At 36.8% G+C, this 12683-nt stretch overlaps 1 protein-coding gene across 1 annotated transcript; it reads right to left on the bottom strand.

Annotated features, from left to right (window-relative positions):
- Positions 1–6722: 6722 nt before the first annotated feature.
- On the bottom strand, positions 6723–10288 carry LOC127656404 (tumor necrosis factor receptor superfamily member 11B-like). Its single transcript, XM_052144724.1, has 4 exons — positions 10273–10288; positions 9318–9699; positions 9048–9230; positions 6723–7139 (listed from the first exon to the last, which is right to left on the bottom strand). The coding sequence occupies exons 1-4, from the start codon at positions 10273–10275 to the stop codon at positions 6823–6825; spliced, it is 885 nt and encodes a 294-aa protein (XP_052000684.1). The 5' UTR covers positions 10276–10288; the 3' UTR covers positions 6723–6822.
- Positions 10289–12683: the final 2395 nt, after the last annotated feature.

Genomic DNA, 12683 nt, shown 5'->3' with positions numbered 1-12683 from the left:
CTTGTTAGCTGCCTTTATCTAGCTGGTAATTGTCATGGATGGTGTCGGTTTGTTATTCATGTTTGTATTCTGTTACCCAGTTCCTGTGTCTTAGTTCCTTGTGGGCGCCACCCGTTTGTCTCCACACCTCCAGTCTTCTGTGGGATCGTCTGGGAGATTGGATCCTGACGCTGACTTGGGTTCGCGCTATATTCCAGTCCTGTTTACGTCTTTGCTAGATTGTTACTTCTAGGTCGCCCGCCTGTAACACGGCGTTTTGAGTATCTCCCTGTGCTATCCGTCTCAAATAAACTGTTCACTTGCACTTGGACTCGTGACTCATCATTGTGACAATTGCGCCTAGGAGACTTGCAGATAGCAAGAATTATAGTGAAAAAGGAGTTACATTTTGGTCTGTCTTTCACACAAATCTGATCGTATCGCTTCAGAAGACATGGATTAAACATCTCAAGTTTTTGGATTACCTTTATGCCGCCTATATGAACGTTTAGGACCCCGTTGACTTGCATTGCATGCTGTAGTCACATGATTTATCCTTCAAAATATCTTTGTTTGTGTTCTGCAGAAGAAACAAAGTCAAACAGGTCTGAGAAGTCATAAGGGTGAGTAAATAATGAGTGAATGATAAGGGATGTGTAGCTCATTCATTCCCTTATAAAGGCATAGTAAACGTGGGCTGCTTCAAAGTCCTTTTGTCCAGTACGTGTTTGCTTAAAATCTAATGTTGGGATTCAATTTGGAGCTGGTTGGTTTGGTTTAAGACTTATAACAGTTTACTGCAGTTAATGGAGAAAATGAATCGGACAAGCGACCACTGTTGCAGTCTCTAGTTAGCAGAGAAGTTGTCTTATTAGTGTGCCAAAGTTTCCAGTTTCAGGTGAGGGTGCTATCTGGTGATTTATATGTGCCGATCTAGAATAGAATCTATCTAATGTTTGCTGTCTGTTACTGTATAATAGTTACTATTCTTATACGTAGCACACTCACTCAAGCCAATACTTTTACCCAAGGAATATATTCACAGGTGTATATAAATTAAGGTATAAACAAATACAATTCCCATGTTGTTAAATGGCTCCCTGCATTGTCTCATGAAAATGACCTTGAACCACTAGAGGACAATATTGAACTAAAATAAATACAAACCCACTGCAGTATACTGAATACAAGTCATTACCATAGTAAAACACATATGACCATATTATCACCAAAAGCAATATGCACTTTTTTTCTGCTGAAATATTCCCTTTAAATGCTATTCTACTACAGTAATTAATAAAAGGTTATGTTTGTGTATGTGATGTCACTCAGTGTCACTTTCCAAAATAGGATACATTTTCGTGTATTTCATAATTATTTATTTGTTTTTATTTTTTGCTCACTAAAGCATTATAATCATTTCATAGCAATTCATGTATTTATTTATGTATTTATTTATTTTTGAGAACTATCAAATTTGTTAGATAAAACATATCCTATCATAAAATGAACATACTGTAGCTAAAAAAGTAGGTAATTTGCAATACATCAAATATCTGCAAGATATGAAATATCAGTTGATTAATAACTAATCAATAACCGAAAACCAACGTTTGGTCCCAAACTAGCTAGCCCTTATAGTTCAAAACTGACTAATAAGTTCATTTAAGGCTAAATCTGCAACCTTGTTACACACTGTGGCATTTTTGTTTGTTTGTTTTTTCTCATAAGTGTATATAAGTATGTTATTTATGTGTTGTTGATTGCTAGAATCTAATAAAAATGTTAACTGTTTTTAGAAATGTCCCAAATTTTGGTAACATGGTTGGAAAAATTGCAAACCACTTATACTGTAAAAGAAAACAGCTCCACTTGAGGCTGTAGATCAACATTTTCTGAAGGTTTAGCAACTCCTTTCACTCACAATCTGTTGAAAAAAAAAAACATATTTTGTACACTATTGGTGGCAAGGTTCCAGCAGTAAATGAAATATTCCCTTACACCATAACAGAGATGAAATGATCCCCAATTCATGGCAATCACAAGTAGATATTTCAGATGTTATTCTGTCGTTAACCCTCTTGTTAAACTGGTCCTACACTTTAAATAAATGTATTTTTACAGAGAAAATACAGTGGGCTATCATTTAAAATAAAAGTGTTAAATTCCCCTAAAATACATTTATTCACCCACAATTCACATTTTCCCTGTTACTCAACAACAAACAGGCATTATCCTTTTGATAAAGGTAAACATCGTCATTTTTACATATGAAAATGTAATTTTAACCTGATATGTCTGTAAAATATATGTCAGTAACAAAAGATTTTGTCCATTGTAAAAAATATATATTTTTTACAGAGAAAATGGAGTATGATTTAACATTAATTAGATTTTTTTATTAAAAGTGTTACATTGCCCTAAAAATACATTTATTGACAACAATTGTACAGTTTTTAGCAAATACTGCTTACTGAAATAAACAGATTTTATTCTGAAATTATATTTTTAACTTTATAATAAATATTTCACTGTCACATTCTGAAATTTATCGTAATAAAATGCTGATCTGTTTCTCATCCAAAGCAACTGCATCGCTTCAGAAGACATATCAAACCACTGGATTTTTTTGGATTATTTTATGCTACCTATATGAGATTTTTGGACCTTCAAAATGTCTGGTCACCATTCACTTGCATTGTATGGACCTACAGAGCTGAAATATTCTTCTAAAATTCTTAATTTGTGTTCAGCAGAAGAAAGTAAGTCACACATCTGGGATGGCATGAGTGTGAGTAAATGATGAGAGAATTTTCATTTTTGGGTGAACTGTTCCTTTAAAAGCTTGAAAGCTTTAAAGTTTCTAGGTCTTAAAATAACGTCTAAAGTCTAAATGAGTTTAAAATTTATAGTAAAGTAAACCTAGACTCAGGGTTCAAAAAACTGAAATCTATTTGTAGGCGAGGTACACTAATTACAGTAATAAACATGTAGCTTTTTAATGAGTGGTCTAACAATTAATTAATTTATTGTAAATGAACAGTCAAATCATAAATTAATTACTTTAAATTACATTTTAAAATGTAATTGCAATTTACAATGTTCACACGCTATTTACAATTACAATTTAATCCTTAAAGACATACCTTAGGTTTTTGATAGCCCGGAATCTCATCTAATTTCCATATTTATTACAAGAGAAATTATATCTATATTCATTCAAATAAGTTGATTTTCTGTGTAACAATAAATGAACAACAATGGTGTGTTATCATTATTCTACTGTATATGCGTGTACAAATACATAATATATATTGTATTTCTCAATCAAGGTGGCGCTGTTGTGTCAGTGATTGACTTGATTTACATTTGACTTTGCTATTTGATGAAGAATTGAAGTAAACTATAGCAAGTGCAACACATGAACAGAATGTTATGACTATTGTCATTTGGGTGTACAAATGAAATGATGTAAGTTATGCATTTATTTAGACTCAATAAGTGCCTGAGAAAATACGTATTTGTGATTTATGTGTAGCTTATGTGTTAAGTCAGTAGTTCCCATGAATTACATCATTTGACCCACCACAGTTTCATAATGAGCCAAAAATATTTTTACACTTCTCAAAATAACATAAAAGGTCTCTAAGGTTGTGTTTTACGCCATTGTTTTGGTAAAGCATCTCTCACTCCCAGTCAGTCAGCCCAATTACTTTGCATTATTTTCTAATTGTCTTAAAAATATTTTGAATTTTTTACACTATCTGGGCATTTTGTAGATCCATTTGTTATAAGTGCCAGGTCTCTTAAGGGCAAAGGCTGGTCCACATCCTACTGAGGCCTGTTTCGATGGGGGAATCCTACTGTGAAAATATGGCTTTCCCTTCTTCCTCAGCATTTCATTTTATTGTTTAAAAACAGTAGAAATGAAACATGGAGTTTCCATGATTAAAAACAGTGGCCTGAATTACACAAGTGAGGGAGACAAATAAGGGAAGAGGAACAAGTCTATTGCCACAGAAAAGGCACCCTCTAATGACATAGTGAGCAAAGCCTCATAATGTCCACCAGTTGTCCATGTGACTTCCAGTGAAAATACTCAGAAACATCCTTGCCTTTATTTGTGGTAAGCTAGCTGCTTGAACTCTTTTATGGTTTCTGTGCTTGTTTAGAATGGCGAAAGATGAGTGAAATGCGGTACACTGAGCCACTAGAAGAGAATTCAAGCTCATGGATCTTTAACTTAGAGCAAGACACTGTCTCCTAGAATAAACCATGGCATTTACAGTGACTCTTTTGCTCTGTAACATCTGTTCGTTGTATTTTCAGACAGTGTGGACACATGTTTATGATGAGATGGAGCCTTGTATCCTGTCTGAGATAAACTTAACTTTGACATTTCAAATCGTGACTCCCACTCGCTATTTCTGCTTTTAAACAATACTAAACACACCTATGCATGTCTGTAAGTCAGTAAAAGGGCTGAAATTTCCTCAGAACAAGTTGAAACATTCCCACTGATAGTTCAGTTGCTGTGTGTGTGTTACAGATGAATGCACATCTTAAGATGAGAAAAGGTCAATTATTATTCAGAATATATATTTCTTTTAGCTCAAACCATAATATTACATCATGTCAATAGAGCGTATAAAAAATATGAGCACAGTATCATGCTGTTTGTACGGAAGCGTATTGCGTTCACTTGAGAAAAAAAAATCTACTCTGTTTTTCTGAATTAACGACTTAATTATCTCAGAATTACGAGATAATTTTTCATGGAAAAAAAAGTTTTTGCTCTGTTTTTCTGAATTAATGAGATCCCTCAAAATCCTGCCAGGAGCTCTATTTTAGCTGGATTGCATGGAAGTAAACATGTCCCGCCTTTCAAGTTTAATCCGGTTTTATTTTACTTTGGGTCTGAGACAATTTATAGAGATATGTTTTAAAATTGGCCTTCAAAGACATTAGCCTACTGTCTATGACATTTGTAATACTGTCATGGCTGAGACACGCTTTGATCTTCCAAAGGACACTAATCAAGCAATAGACTTGTACTTGCATTTAACACGAGAACTACCGGAATTCTAGAACTACTAGAATAGCCATAGCGGTCATTCTGACCGTTCATACTAGACTGTACCAAATGTCATGTCATATTTACATTCGAAACTTCTGTTGAGGTTTTAGAATGAAGCTTCTAATGTCTGTCGTCATATTTTATGGCGTCATCACCCTAAAAATGTATTGAATAAAATAGAATAATATGAATCAAATGGAGCGCTAAGCGACATAGATAGTCCTACATAATACGATCTTTTTTGTAATATATAATAGTGCTAGACTATACAAATACATAGGCCTATATATATTATATATTAGCTGCTAGACTGCCCCGGAAGGTGCGTGCCTCAGCTTTGTGTCCAGCAAGTTTTTTCCACCACAGTGAAAATGTTTTCGAAAGTCTAAACGCCAACAAACATGGATTGAGGCGAATATTTCATTAGATAAAAACATGTTGTGAATTTTGGAAATTATTACATCTATCCTTTTTCAAAACATGTTGACTTTTGGACTTTACAACGCTCTGGAGTTATTGGAAATTGGAAACAATCCTATGCAGCCACCACTGGAATCAAAATCCATGAATAAATGAATCTGTTATATTAATAATAAACACCAGGACACGAAATTTTAATTCTAATGAATGTGAAAATGTATTAGTTCATCGACAACCACAGATCTTGCTATTGTAGCTAATTACAGATACAAATTTGATTTTTTATATTAAATTGGATGATAGGCATCATCCAATGAAGCTCGAAAGTATAGCCAGTTTAGAAATGTTCTTGTGTATGCCCCTTTAAAAGCACTTAGCCCATTGAAAAATACATTTCTACATTTCTATGAGGAGATTCCGCCTCAATCCATGTTTGTTGGCGTTTAGACTTTCGAAAACATTTTCACTGTGGTGGAAAAAACTTGCTGGACACAAAGCGAGGCACGCACCTTCCGGGGCAGTCTAGCAGCTAATATATAATATATATAGGCCTATGTATTTGTATAGTCTAGCACTATTATATATTACAAAAAAAGATCGTATTATGTAGGACTATCTGCGTTCGCTTGGCGCTCCATTTGATCCATATTATTGTATTTTATTCAATACATTTTTAGGGTGATGATGCCATAAAATATGACGACAGACATTAGAAGCTTCATTCTAAAACCTCAATAGAAGTTTCGAATGTAAATATGACATGACATTTGGTACAGTCTAGTATGAACGGTCAGAATGACCGCTATGGCCATTCTAGTAGTTCTAGAATTCCGGTAGGTCTAGTGTTAAATGCAAGTACAAGTCTATTGCTTGATTCGTGTCCTTTGGAAGATCAAAGCGTGTCTCAGCCATGACAGTATTACAAATGTCATAGACAGTAATGTCTTTGAAGGCCAATTTTAAAACATATCTCTATAAATTGTCTCAGACCCAAAGTAAAATAAAACCGGATTAAACTTGAAAGGCGGGACATGTTTACTTCCATGCAATCCAGCTAAAATAGAGCTCCTGGCAGGATTTTGAGGGATCTCATTAATTCAGAAAAACAGAACAAAATATTTTTTTTAATGAAAAATGATCTCATAATTCTGAGATAATTAAGTCGTTAATTCAGAAAAACAGAGTAGATTTTTTTTTTTCTCAAGTGAATGCAATACGCTTCCGTATGTTTGTACATTCATATAGATAGTCTAAATAACAGCCACAATGATGCAATGAGCAGGTGTTTAATGGCCTTAACACAAGAGAATCCCAAAAATCTTTTTTTTTATTATAACATAACTCATTTACAGTGTGTTACATTTTGTATTTTTCATAAGACAATTTGAGGCATCTAACTCCTTTAGAATTTTTGAGAGTTTTTCTGCAGTATTGAGGATGTTTCTTTCTCCAAGCACCATTGGTAATTTATTCAACTGGTCCATACTAGCGTCTCTAATCCACTCTGAAATGTAATATAAGATTTGCTCTCTGGAAGTGAGAGAGCGTTTTCCTTTTATTCTCTGACCCAAATCATGCCTCACAAATCTCTTCAATTTGTATAGCCGAATTTTTTCATGTGCAAAGAAGTCAGGCAGGATTCTTTTCAGAATGGTTACACCACCTAGACAGGAAAAGTAAATATATCCCAGTGAAACAAACAAACAAACAAACAAACAAATAGACATTGATATCATCCTCACTTTTTATTGACTTACAGTTTGGGGTATGCTGTATATTTTATGTGTGTTGTATGTTGTATTTCTGTTTGGGTTCAATTTGACCCCATCAAGAATACATTTAAATAAATCGTCATGGTTACTGTTGTAACCTCCGTTCTCCGAGGGAAGGAACGAGACGTTGTGTCGAATGAAGTGACACAAGGGGTCTTCCTGTGACACCAAACGTACCTCTGAACCTGAGAAAAGGCCAATATCAAGTTGGCAGACAGAATTTGCATGCCCCACCCCAGACATACTGGTATAAAGGGAAGCGGGGCAGCGAGTGCCAGTCAGGATTTTGCAGTGAGCAGCCGAAAATAAGGTACGGCCGTTTACAGTGTTAGGTCTAGTGCTGTGGCAGGAGGGACACAACGTCTCGTTCCTTCCCTCGGGGAACGGAGGTTACAACAGTAACCATGACGTTCCCCTTCTGTCACTCACTCGATGTTGTGTCGTATGAAGTGACACAAGGGGTCCCATCTAAAAACACCACTCACTGACCGTGTTACGTGAACTGTCGAGACAGGTGCAAGCAGGCTACTGCGTGCTAGAGGCACCTGTGTTGGCTGCACATAGCCCTCCCCAACGCCCCCAAAGAGATGTCACATACAGACCTTAGGTTCCCCACAACCCTGAGGGGGGGAACAGGTGCTACATGACTAGCATGGGAACACGCCCGGCCTTTTCTCTCACTATGTCTCTCACATAGGACGTGAAGTGGCTGGGGCCATCTTAACGCTATGAAATGCGTCGGAGAAGGCGGTCTTTCCCGGTCCTATTCTTTCAGGGGGAAAAGATCCTGTGGAGGCCACATCCTGCCCAGTCTAGCGGGAGGTAACATGTGGCAAATACACCACAAGGGTTGTGAAGCCGTACGTGGGAAATGGCACGGTGGTAGGTCCAGCCTAATGAGAGGGGACTCTACAAGCACAGTGACCGGGGCAGCAGGGCAGCCCGAGGGAAATGCGGGCCTGCCGACAGGGGGACCGTACCGCGGTGAATACATCACGGGGAGTTTGCCTGGAAAGGGAACTAAGCCCGTGGAGCCTGACCCCAGTACAGAGCACCTGTGACTCGTAGTGGGTCTGGACGTGAATTACTCCGCTGAATTCGCAGGCCAGAAGGCTAGGGAGGAGAACATCCAGGGAGTGATGCTTAGTGGCTAACCTGGGATAGAAGGCACAATGGATCAACTTGGTGAAGGGCGCTGTGTGCAAGCGGAACACCCGGGCGGTTGTGCCAGGTTACCGAGTTCTACCGCCTCGGCTCGGACCTGACATAACACGGGATGAGACCGACTCAACCCTGAGATTGTAAAATCTGAGAGAGAGAACCCCAGCTGAAAATGCGCCATAGATCCAACAGCAATGCTTCTCGCTGACAGATGTGAGTGAACCAGTGGTGAACTTCAGCTTGCTTGTTGCACAACCGTTCGGCTCCAAAGAAAAATTCTGACTGGCACTCGCTTGTCTGGGGTGGGGCATACAAATTCTGTCTGCCAACTTAACATTGGCCTTTTCTCAGGTTCAGAGGTTTGGCATCCCAGGAAGACCCCTTGTGTCACTTCATTCGACACAACGTTGAGTGAGTGACAGAAGGGGAACCAAATTCTTCAACGTGTGCATCAGATAATCTTAGGGTGAAAATATTGATAAATTGAATATGAAAACATATTAATAATCAGTCTCAATGCCTGGCAACCCATTTAGGTCCCTTAAATGTATTTGAGGTTCAGATTATTATTGGTTGGACTCTCAGAACCCAAACAGAATATAAGCCATTGATGGCCAAAGAAAGCTCCGTGAAATTACCGTCACTCTGAAGATTCTCGCATGTCGAGCATATGTTGTCATGCCAACCGTTTCCCTTCAGCGCCAAAACGAGATCCTTCGATGCGCAATTGGTGTGCTTTACGCACGCCGCGCTCGATGACGTGACCGCAGAAAACGTGCCTCGCGGACACCTTTCGCACTTTGTATCACTGTGAACGGTACCTGTGGACACATTTAAAAATGTTTCTCAAACTTAATTTATGGACAAGAAGCACAGAAAATAAAACACCCCAGAAACGTGTCAATTACCATTCTTCTGGACGCCGTATCCAGACGGACACTCCGTGTGCTTGATGCAGAAGTCTGCATACCAGTAATGACCGTCTTGACATACACACACTCGGTTGTTTGTAGGGGAGCATTCTTCATGAACATATTGATTCTCCACGCAGAAGGTGCTGCAGTACAGGCATTTGGGTAAGTAGTTCCAGAACTGCGTGAAATGGTCCTCTGGACAGCGAGTGCAGACGGTGTCTTGTGTGGGAGAACAGTGCGAGAGCATGTGGGTTCCAGGGGGGCAGCGTGTGCATGTGAGCATGTCCCCTGTGCCAGGGTCCTTATGCTGGTAAGTTGGGACCTCTACTGTCAATGCATCAGTACCAAATGCGAGCAGCATCGCCACTAGAGCAAACTGATTTTCAAAATGACAATATCTCGGTAAGACTTTACAAAAAGGTTCAATTCGTTGGTGTTATTAAATGCACTATTAAATAACATGAATTAACAATGAACAATATTATTTTACAGAGTTTGTTAAACATGGTTAATGCTTGATAATAGGCTAAAATAAACAATTGTTCATTGTTAGTTCTTGTTAGTTCACAGAGCATTAACTAATGTTAACATATGCAACTTTTGATTATAAAAATGTTATTAAAACGAACCAAGATTAGTAAATGCTGTAAAAGTATTGTTCATTGGTAGTTCATGTTAACTTTGCATGTTAGCTAATGTTTACAAATGGAACCATAGTGTAAAGTTTTACCAATATTTCTAATATATCAAAATTAAAGAATATTCCTATTTTGTACAATTTAAAAGCACATTGGTAGTATTTTAAATTAAAATTTCCATGTCACAAATATTAGGTTATTTTTATTAATTATAACAGTAACAATGTACAATTACAAGCAGAATCACATGTATTTACATTTAAAATAATTAATTTCCCTATTTATATAATTTTTTTTAATTCTTTACTTACCATTTTGCTGTCTCGTCCTAACAAGATAGGAAGAAGGAAGGGCTTTCATGCCTTTTAATGTCACCTTAGTCTCCCACCCACACAGAGGGAAGGACTTGTGACAAGTCTGGTCACAATGTGCTACTGTTTATTTATCTGTAGTTTTAGTTTTAATTATATGTTTCAACCTCTGTAAGATGAAACCTTTTAATGCTTTACATTGAAAGTTGCATTAGTTATGGATTCATTCTGTGGGGGTAGACATTATCAGCTGTGTTGTGAGGTAGAGCTGTCATGGATTGGACTTGTTTGTCCAGTACATCCCACAGATGCTCAATCAGATTGAGATCTGGGGAATTCGGAGGCCAGGGCAACACCTTGAACTCATCATTATGTTCCTCAAACCATTCCTGACCAATGTGTGCAGTGTGGCAGGGCGCATTATCCTGCTGAAAGAGACCACTGCCATCAGGGAATGCCATTGCCATGAAGGGGTGTACCTGGTCTGCAATGATGTTTAGGTAGGTGGCACATGTCAAATTGATGTCCACATAAATAGTCGGAACAAGGGTTTCCCAGCAGAACATTGCCTAGAGCATCACACTCACTCCACTGGCTTGTCGTCTTCCCACAGTGCATCATGGTGCCATCACTTCCCCGGGTAAACAGCGCTCACGTACAAATGTTATTTGCTTCACCTGTGTGTGGTCATAATGTTTGGGCTAATGTTTTGGCTATATTACATATGTATGTGTATATATATTTTACAAATATATACAAATAATACAAATATATCTGTATTATAGAGAATATACAGTAGAGTATACTACAGTATACTGTATACTAAAGTATATACATATACTAGATAGCTATACATATAGTTGTGTGCTAATTTATTACCACAAGCAGGAACCTGCAAGTGGTAATAAATTATCACACATCTAAACTATATAATTATATTATACGATGTGATGTTATATGTTATTTTTTGAATCATTTTATGCAATGTAATGTATTAATCATTGTATCTTTAAAAGAGCAATTACATGACAAATGTTTTTGACTTTTCTCAGCATATCATGTGACTGATGATTAAGTTGTGATTGAGTTCACATTTTCCACTTTATGTTGCCTTACATATAATCTGACATAGAAATACAAATGCAGCTCTTTGTTAAGGTAAAGGTCATTTGACTTCCCAATGGTAAATATCATTGAAACTGGAATGAGAACTAGTCATCATAATTGTGTATCATGTTATCATGATACACAAATATGAGCTTTGTAATATCTAATCTTACTGACATTGATTAAATCTTTAGTAAAATCTCTTAAATTGACAACTTAATTAGTGTAAAACATTTATGAAACAGAAAAAGAGGAAAAGCAGATTCAATGAACGGCTTTGGGCATAATTGAAAAAATATCTGCATAACAATATCACACCTCATACATGAGTCATTTGTTGCAATTGGAAAATGACTGTTACGGGGAAATCCCCCCCACCCCCCATTTGAAGAGTAACAGATTACATAAGATCTAAAGTAAACACCAAAACCAAGAGACAGAAATGTTTGGATAGTCATCACGCTTTTGTCATAAATACCAATCTCAGTATGTAGTTTTTGTTCTATTAGGTCCTCCTTTAATGGATCAGGTGTTTACACAGTGATGCATCCACAATGCATTCTTTTTCTGTGACCATGCTAGCTGCCATATTTGGACATTTTGCTGTGTTACAAAGTGTCATGCCTTTATACTTGCATATGTGATACTTATATATATATATACTTGCATGTGTAGATACTAGCATATAGGTCAATGACGTACCTACAAAATCTTGTTTAAAATGAATGTGCCAGGTTCTTAGGAATTTTAATGCTGGTTTCAACCTTCATATGGTTTAAATAAAAATAAAAACTTTTACATTATGAACAAACGTTTTGATTTAGTGTCTCTAAATGTCAGGTGGTACAACAATCAAGTACAAAGTAATAACATATGCACTAGGTGTAAATGGCACCTGCCACACAGCACGTCTATTTGTACTCCAGTTGTCTGGTGGAAACACAGAAATCCAAAAAAAATTAACCCCTAGTGTATTTTGATAAATATTGTCAAATGATGAATGTAGTAAGACATAATATAAGTAACCTTGGTTTTATTACACACTACTTGACTTTCTACCAATAAACATGCCTGTTAACAGAAATAAATACTTATTTCAAACACTGGTAATGGCAGTGATGGGGTTGACCTACAATAATCGATAATAAATTAATCAATCAAGCAATAATCAATCACTAAAATGTTATGCATTAATAATAGTAATAATAATAATAATACAAATTTTCAATCTTAACAAACAACAAAATTTCCACCAAAAGGTTTTAGTTCTAGTTTAGATTCTAGTTTTGAAAGAGATAAATGTC

This window comes from Xyrauchen texanus, chromosome 15, assembly GCF_025860055.1.
Source record: "Xyrauchen texanus isolate HMW12.3.18 chromosome 15, RBS_HiC_50CHRs, whole genome shotgun sequence".
In the NCBI taxonomy this organism is placed as follows: Eukaryota; Metazoa; Chordata; class Actinopteri; order Cypriniformes; family Catostomidae; genus Xyrauchen; species Xyrauchen texanus.
Note: the sequence above shows the minus strand (reverse complement) of the source record. Positions and strands in the feature narration are given on the sequence as shown.

Bases quoted from the DNA above. Each gene is read 5' to 3' on its own strand.
- LOC127656404 (XM_052144724.1), bottom strand. The intron at 9,231-9,317 runs GTAATTGACACG...ATGTGTCCACAG, and splicing joins ATACGGCGTCCAGAAGAATG to GTACCGTTCACAGTGATACA. The intron at 7,140-9,047 runs GTAATTTCACGG...TTTCCTGTCTAG, and splicing joins CGAGAATCTTCAGAGTGACG to GTGGTGTAACCATTCTGAAA.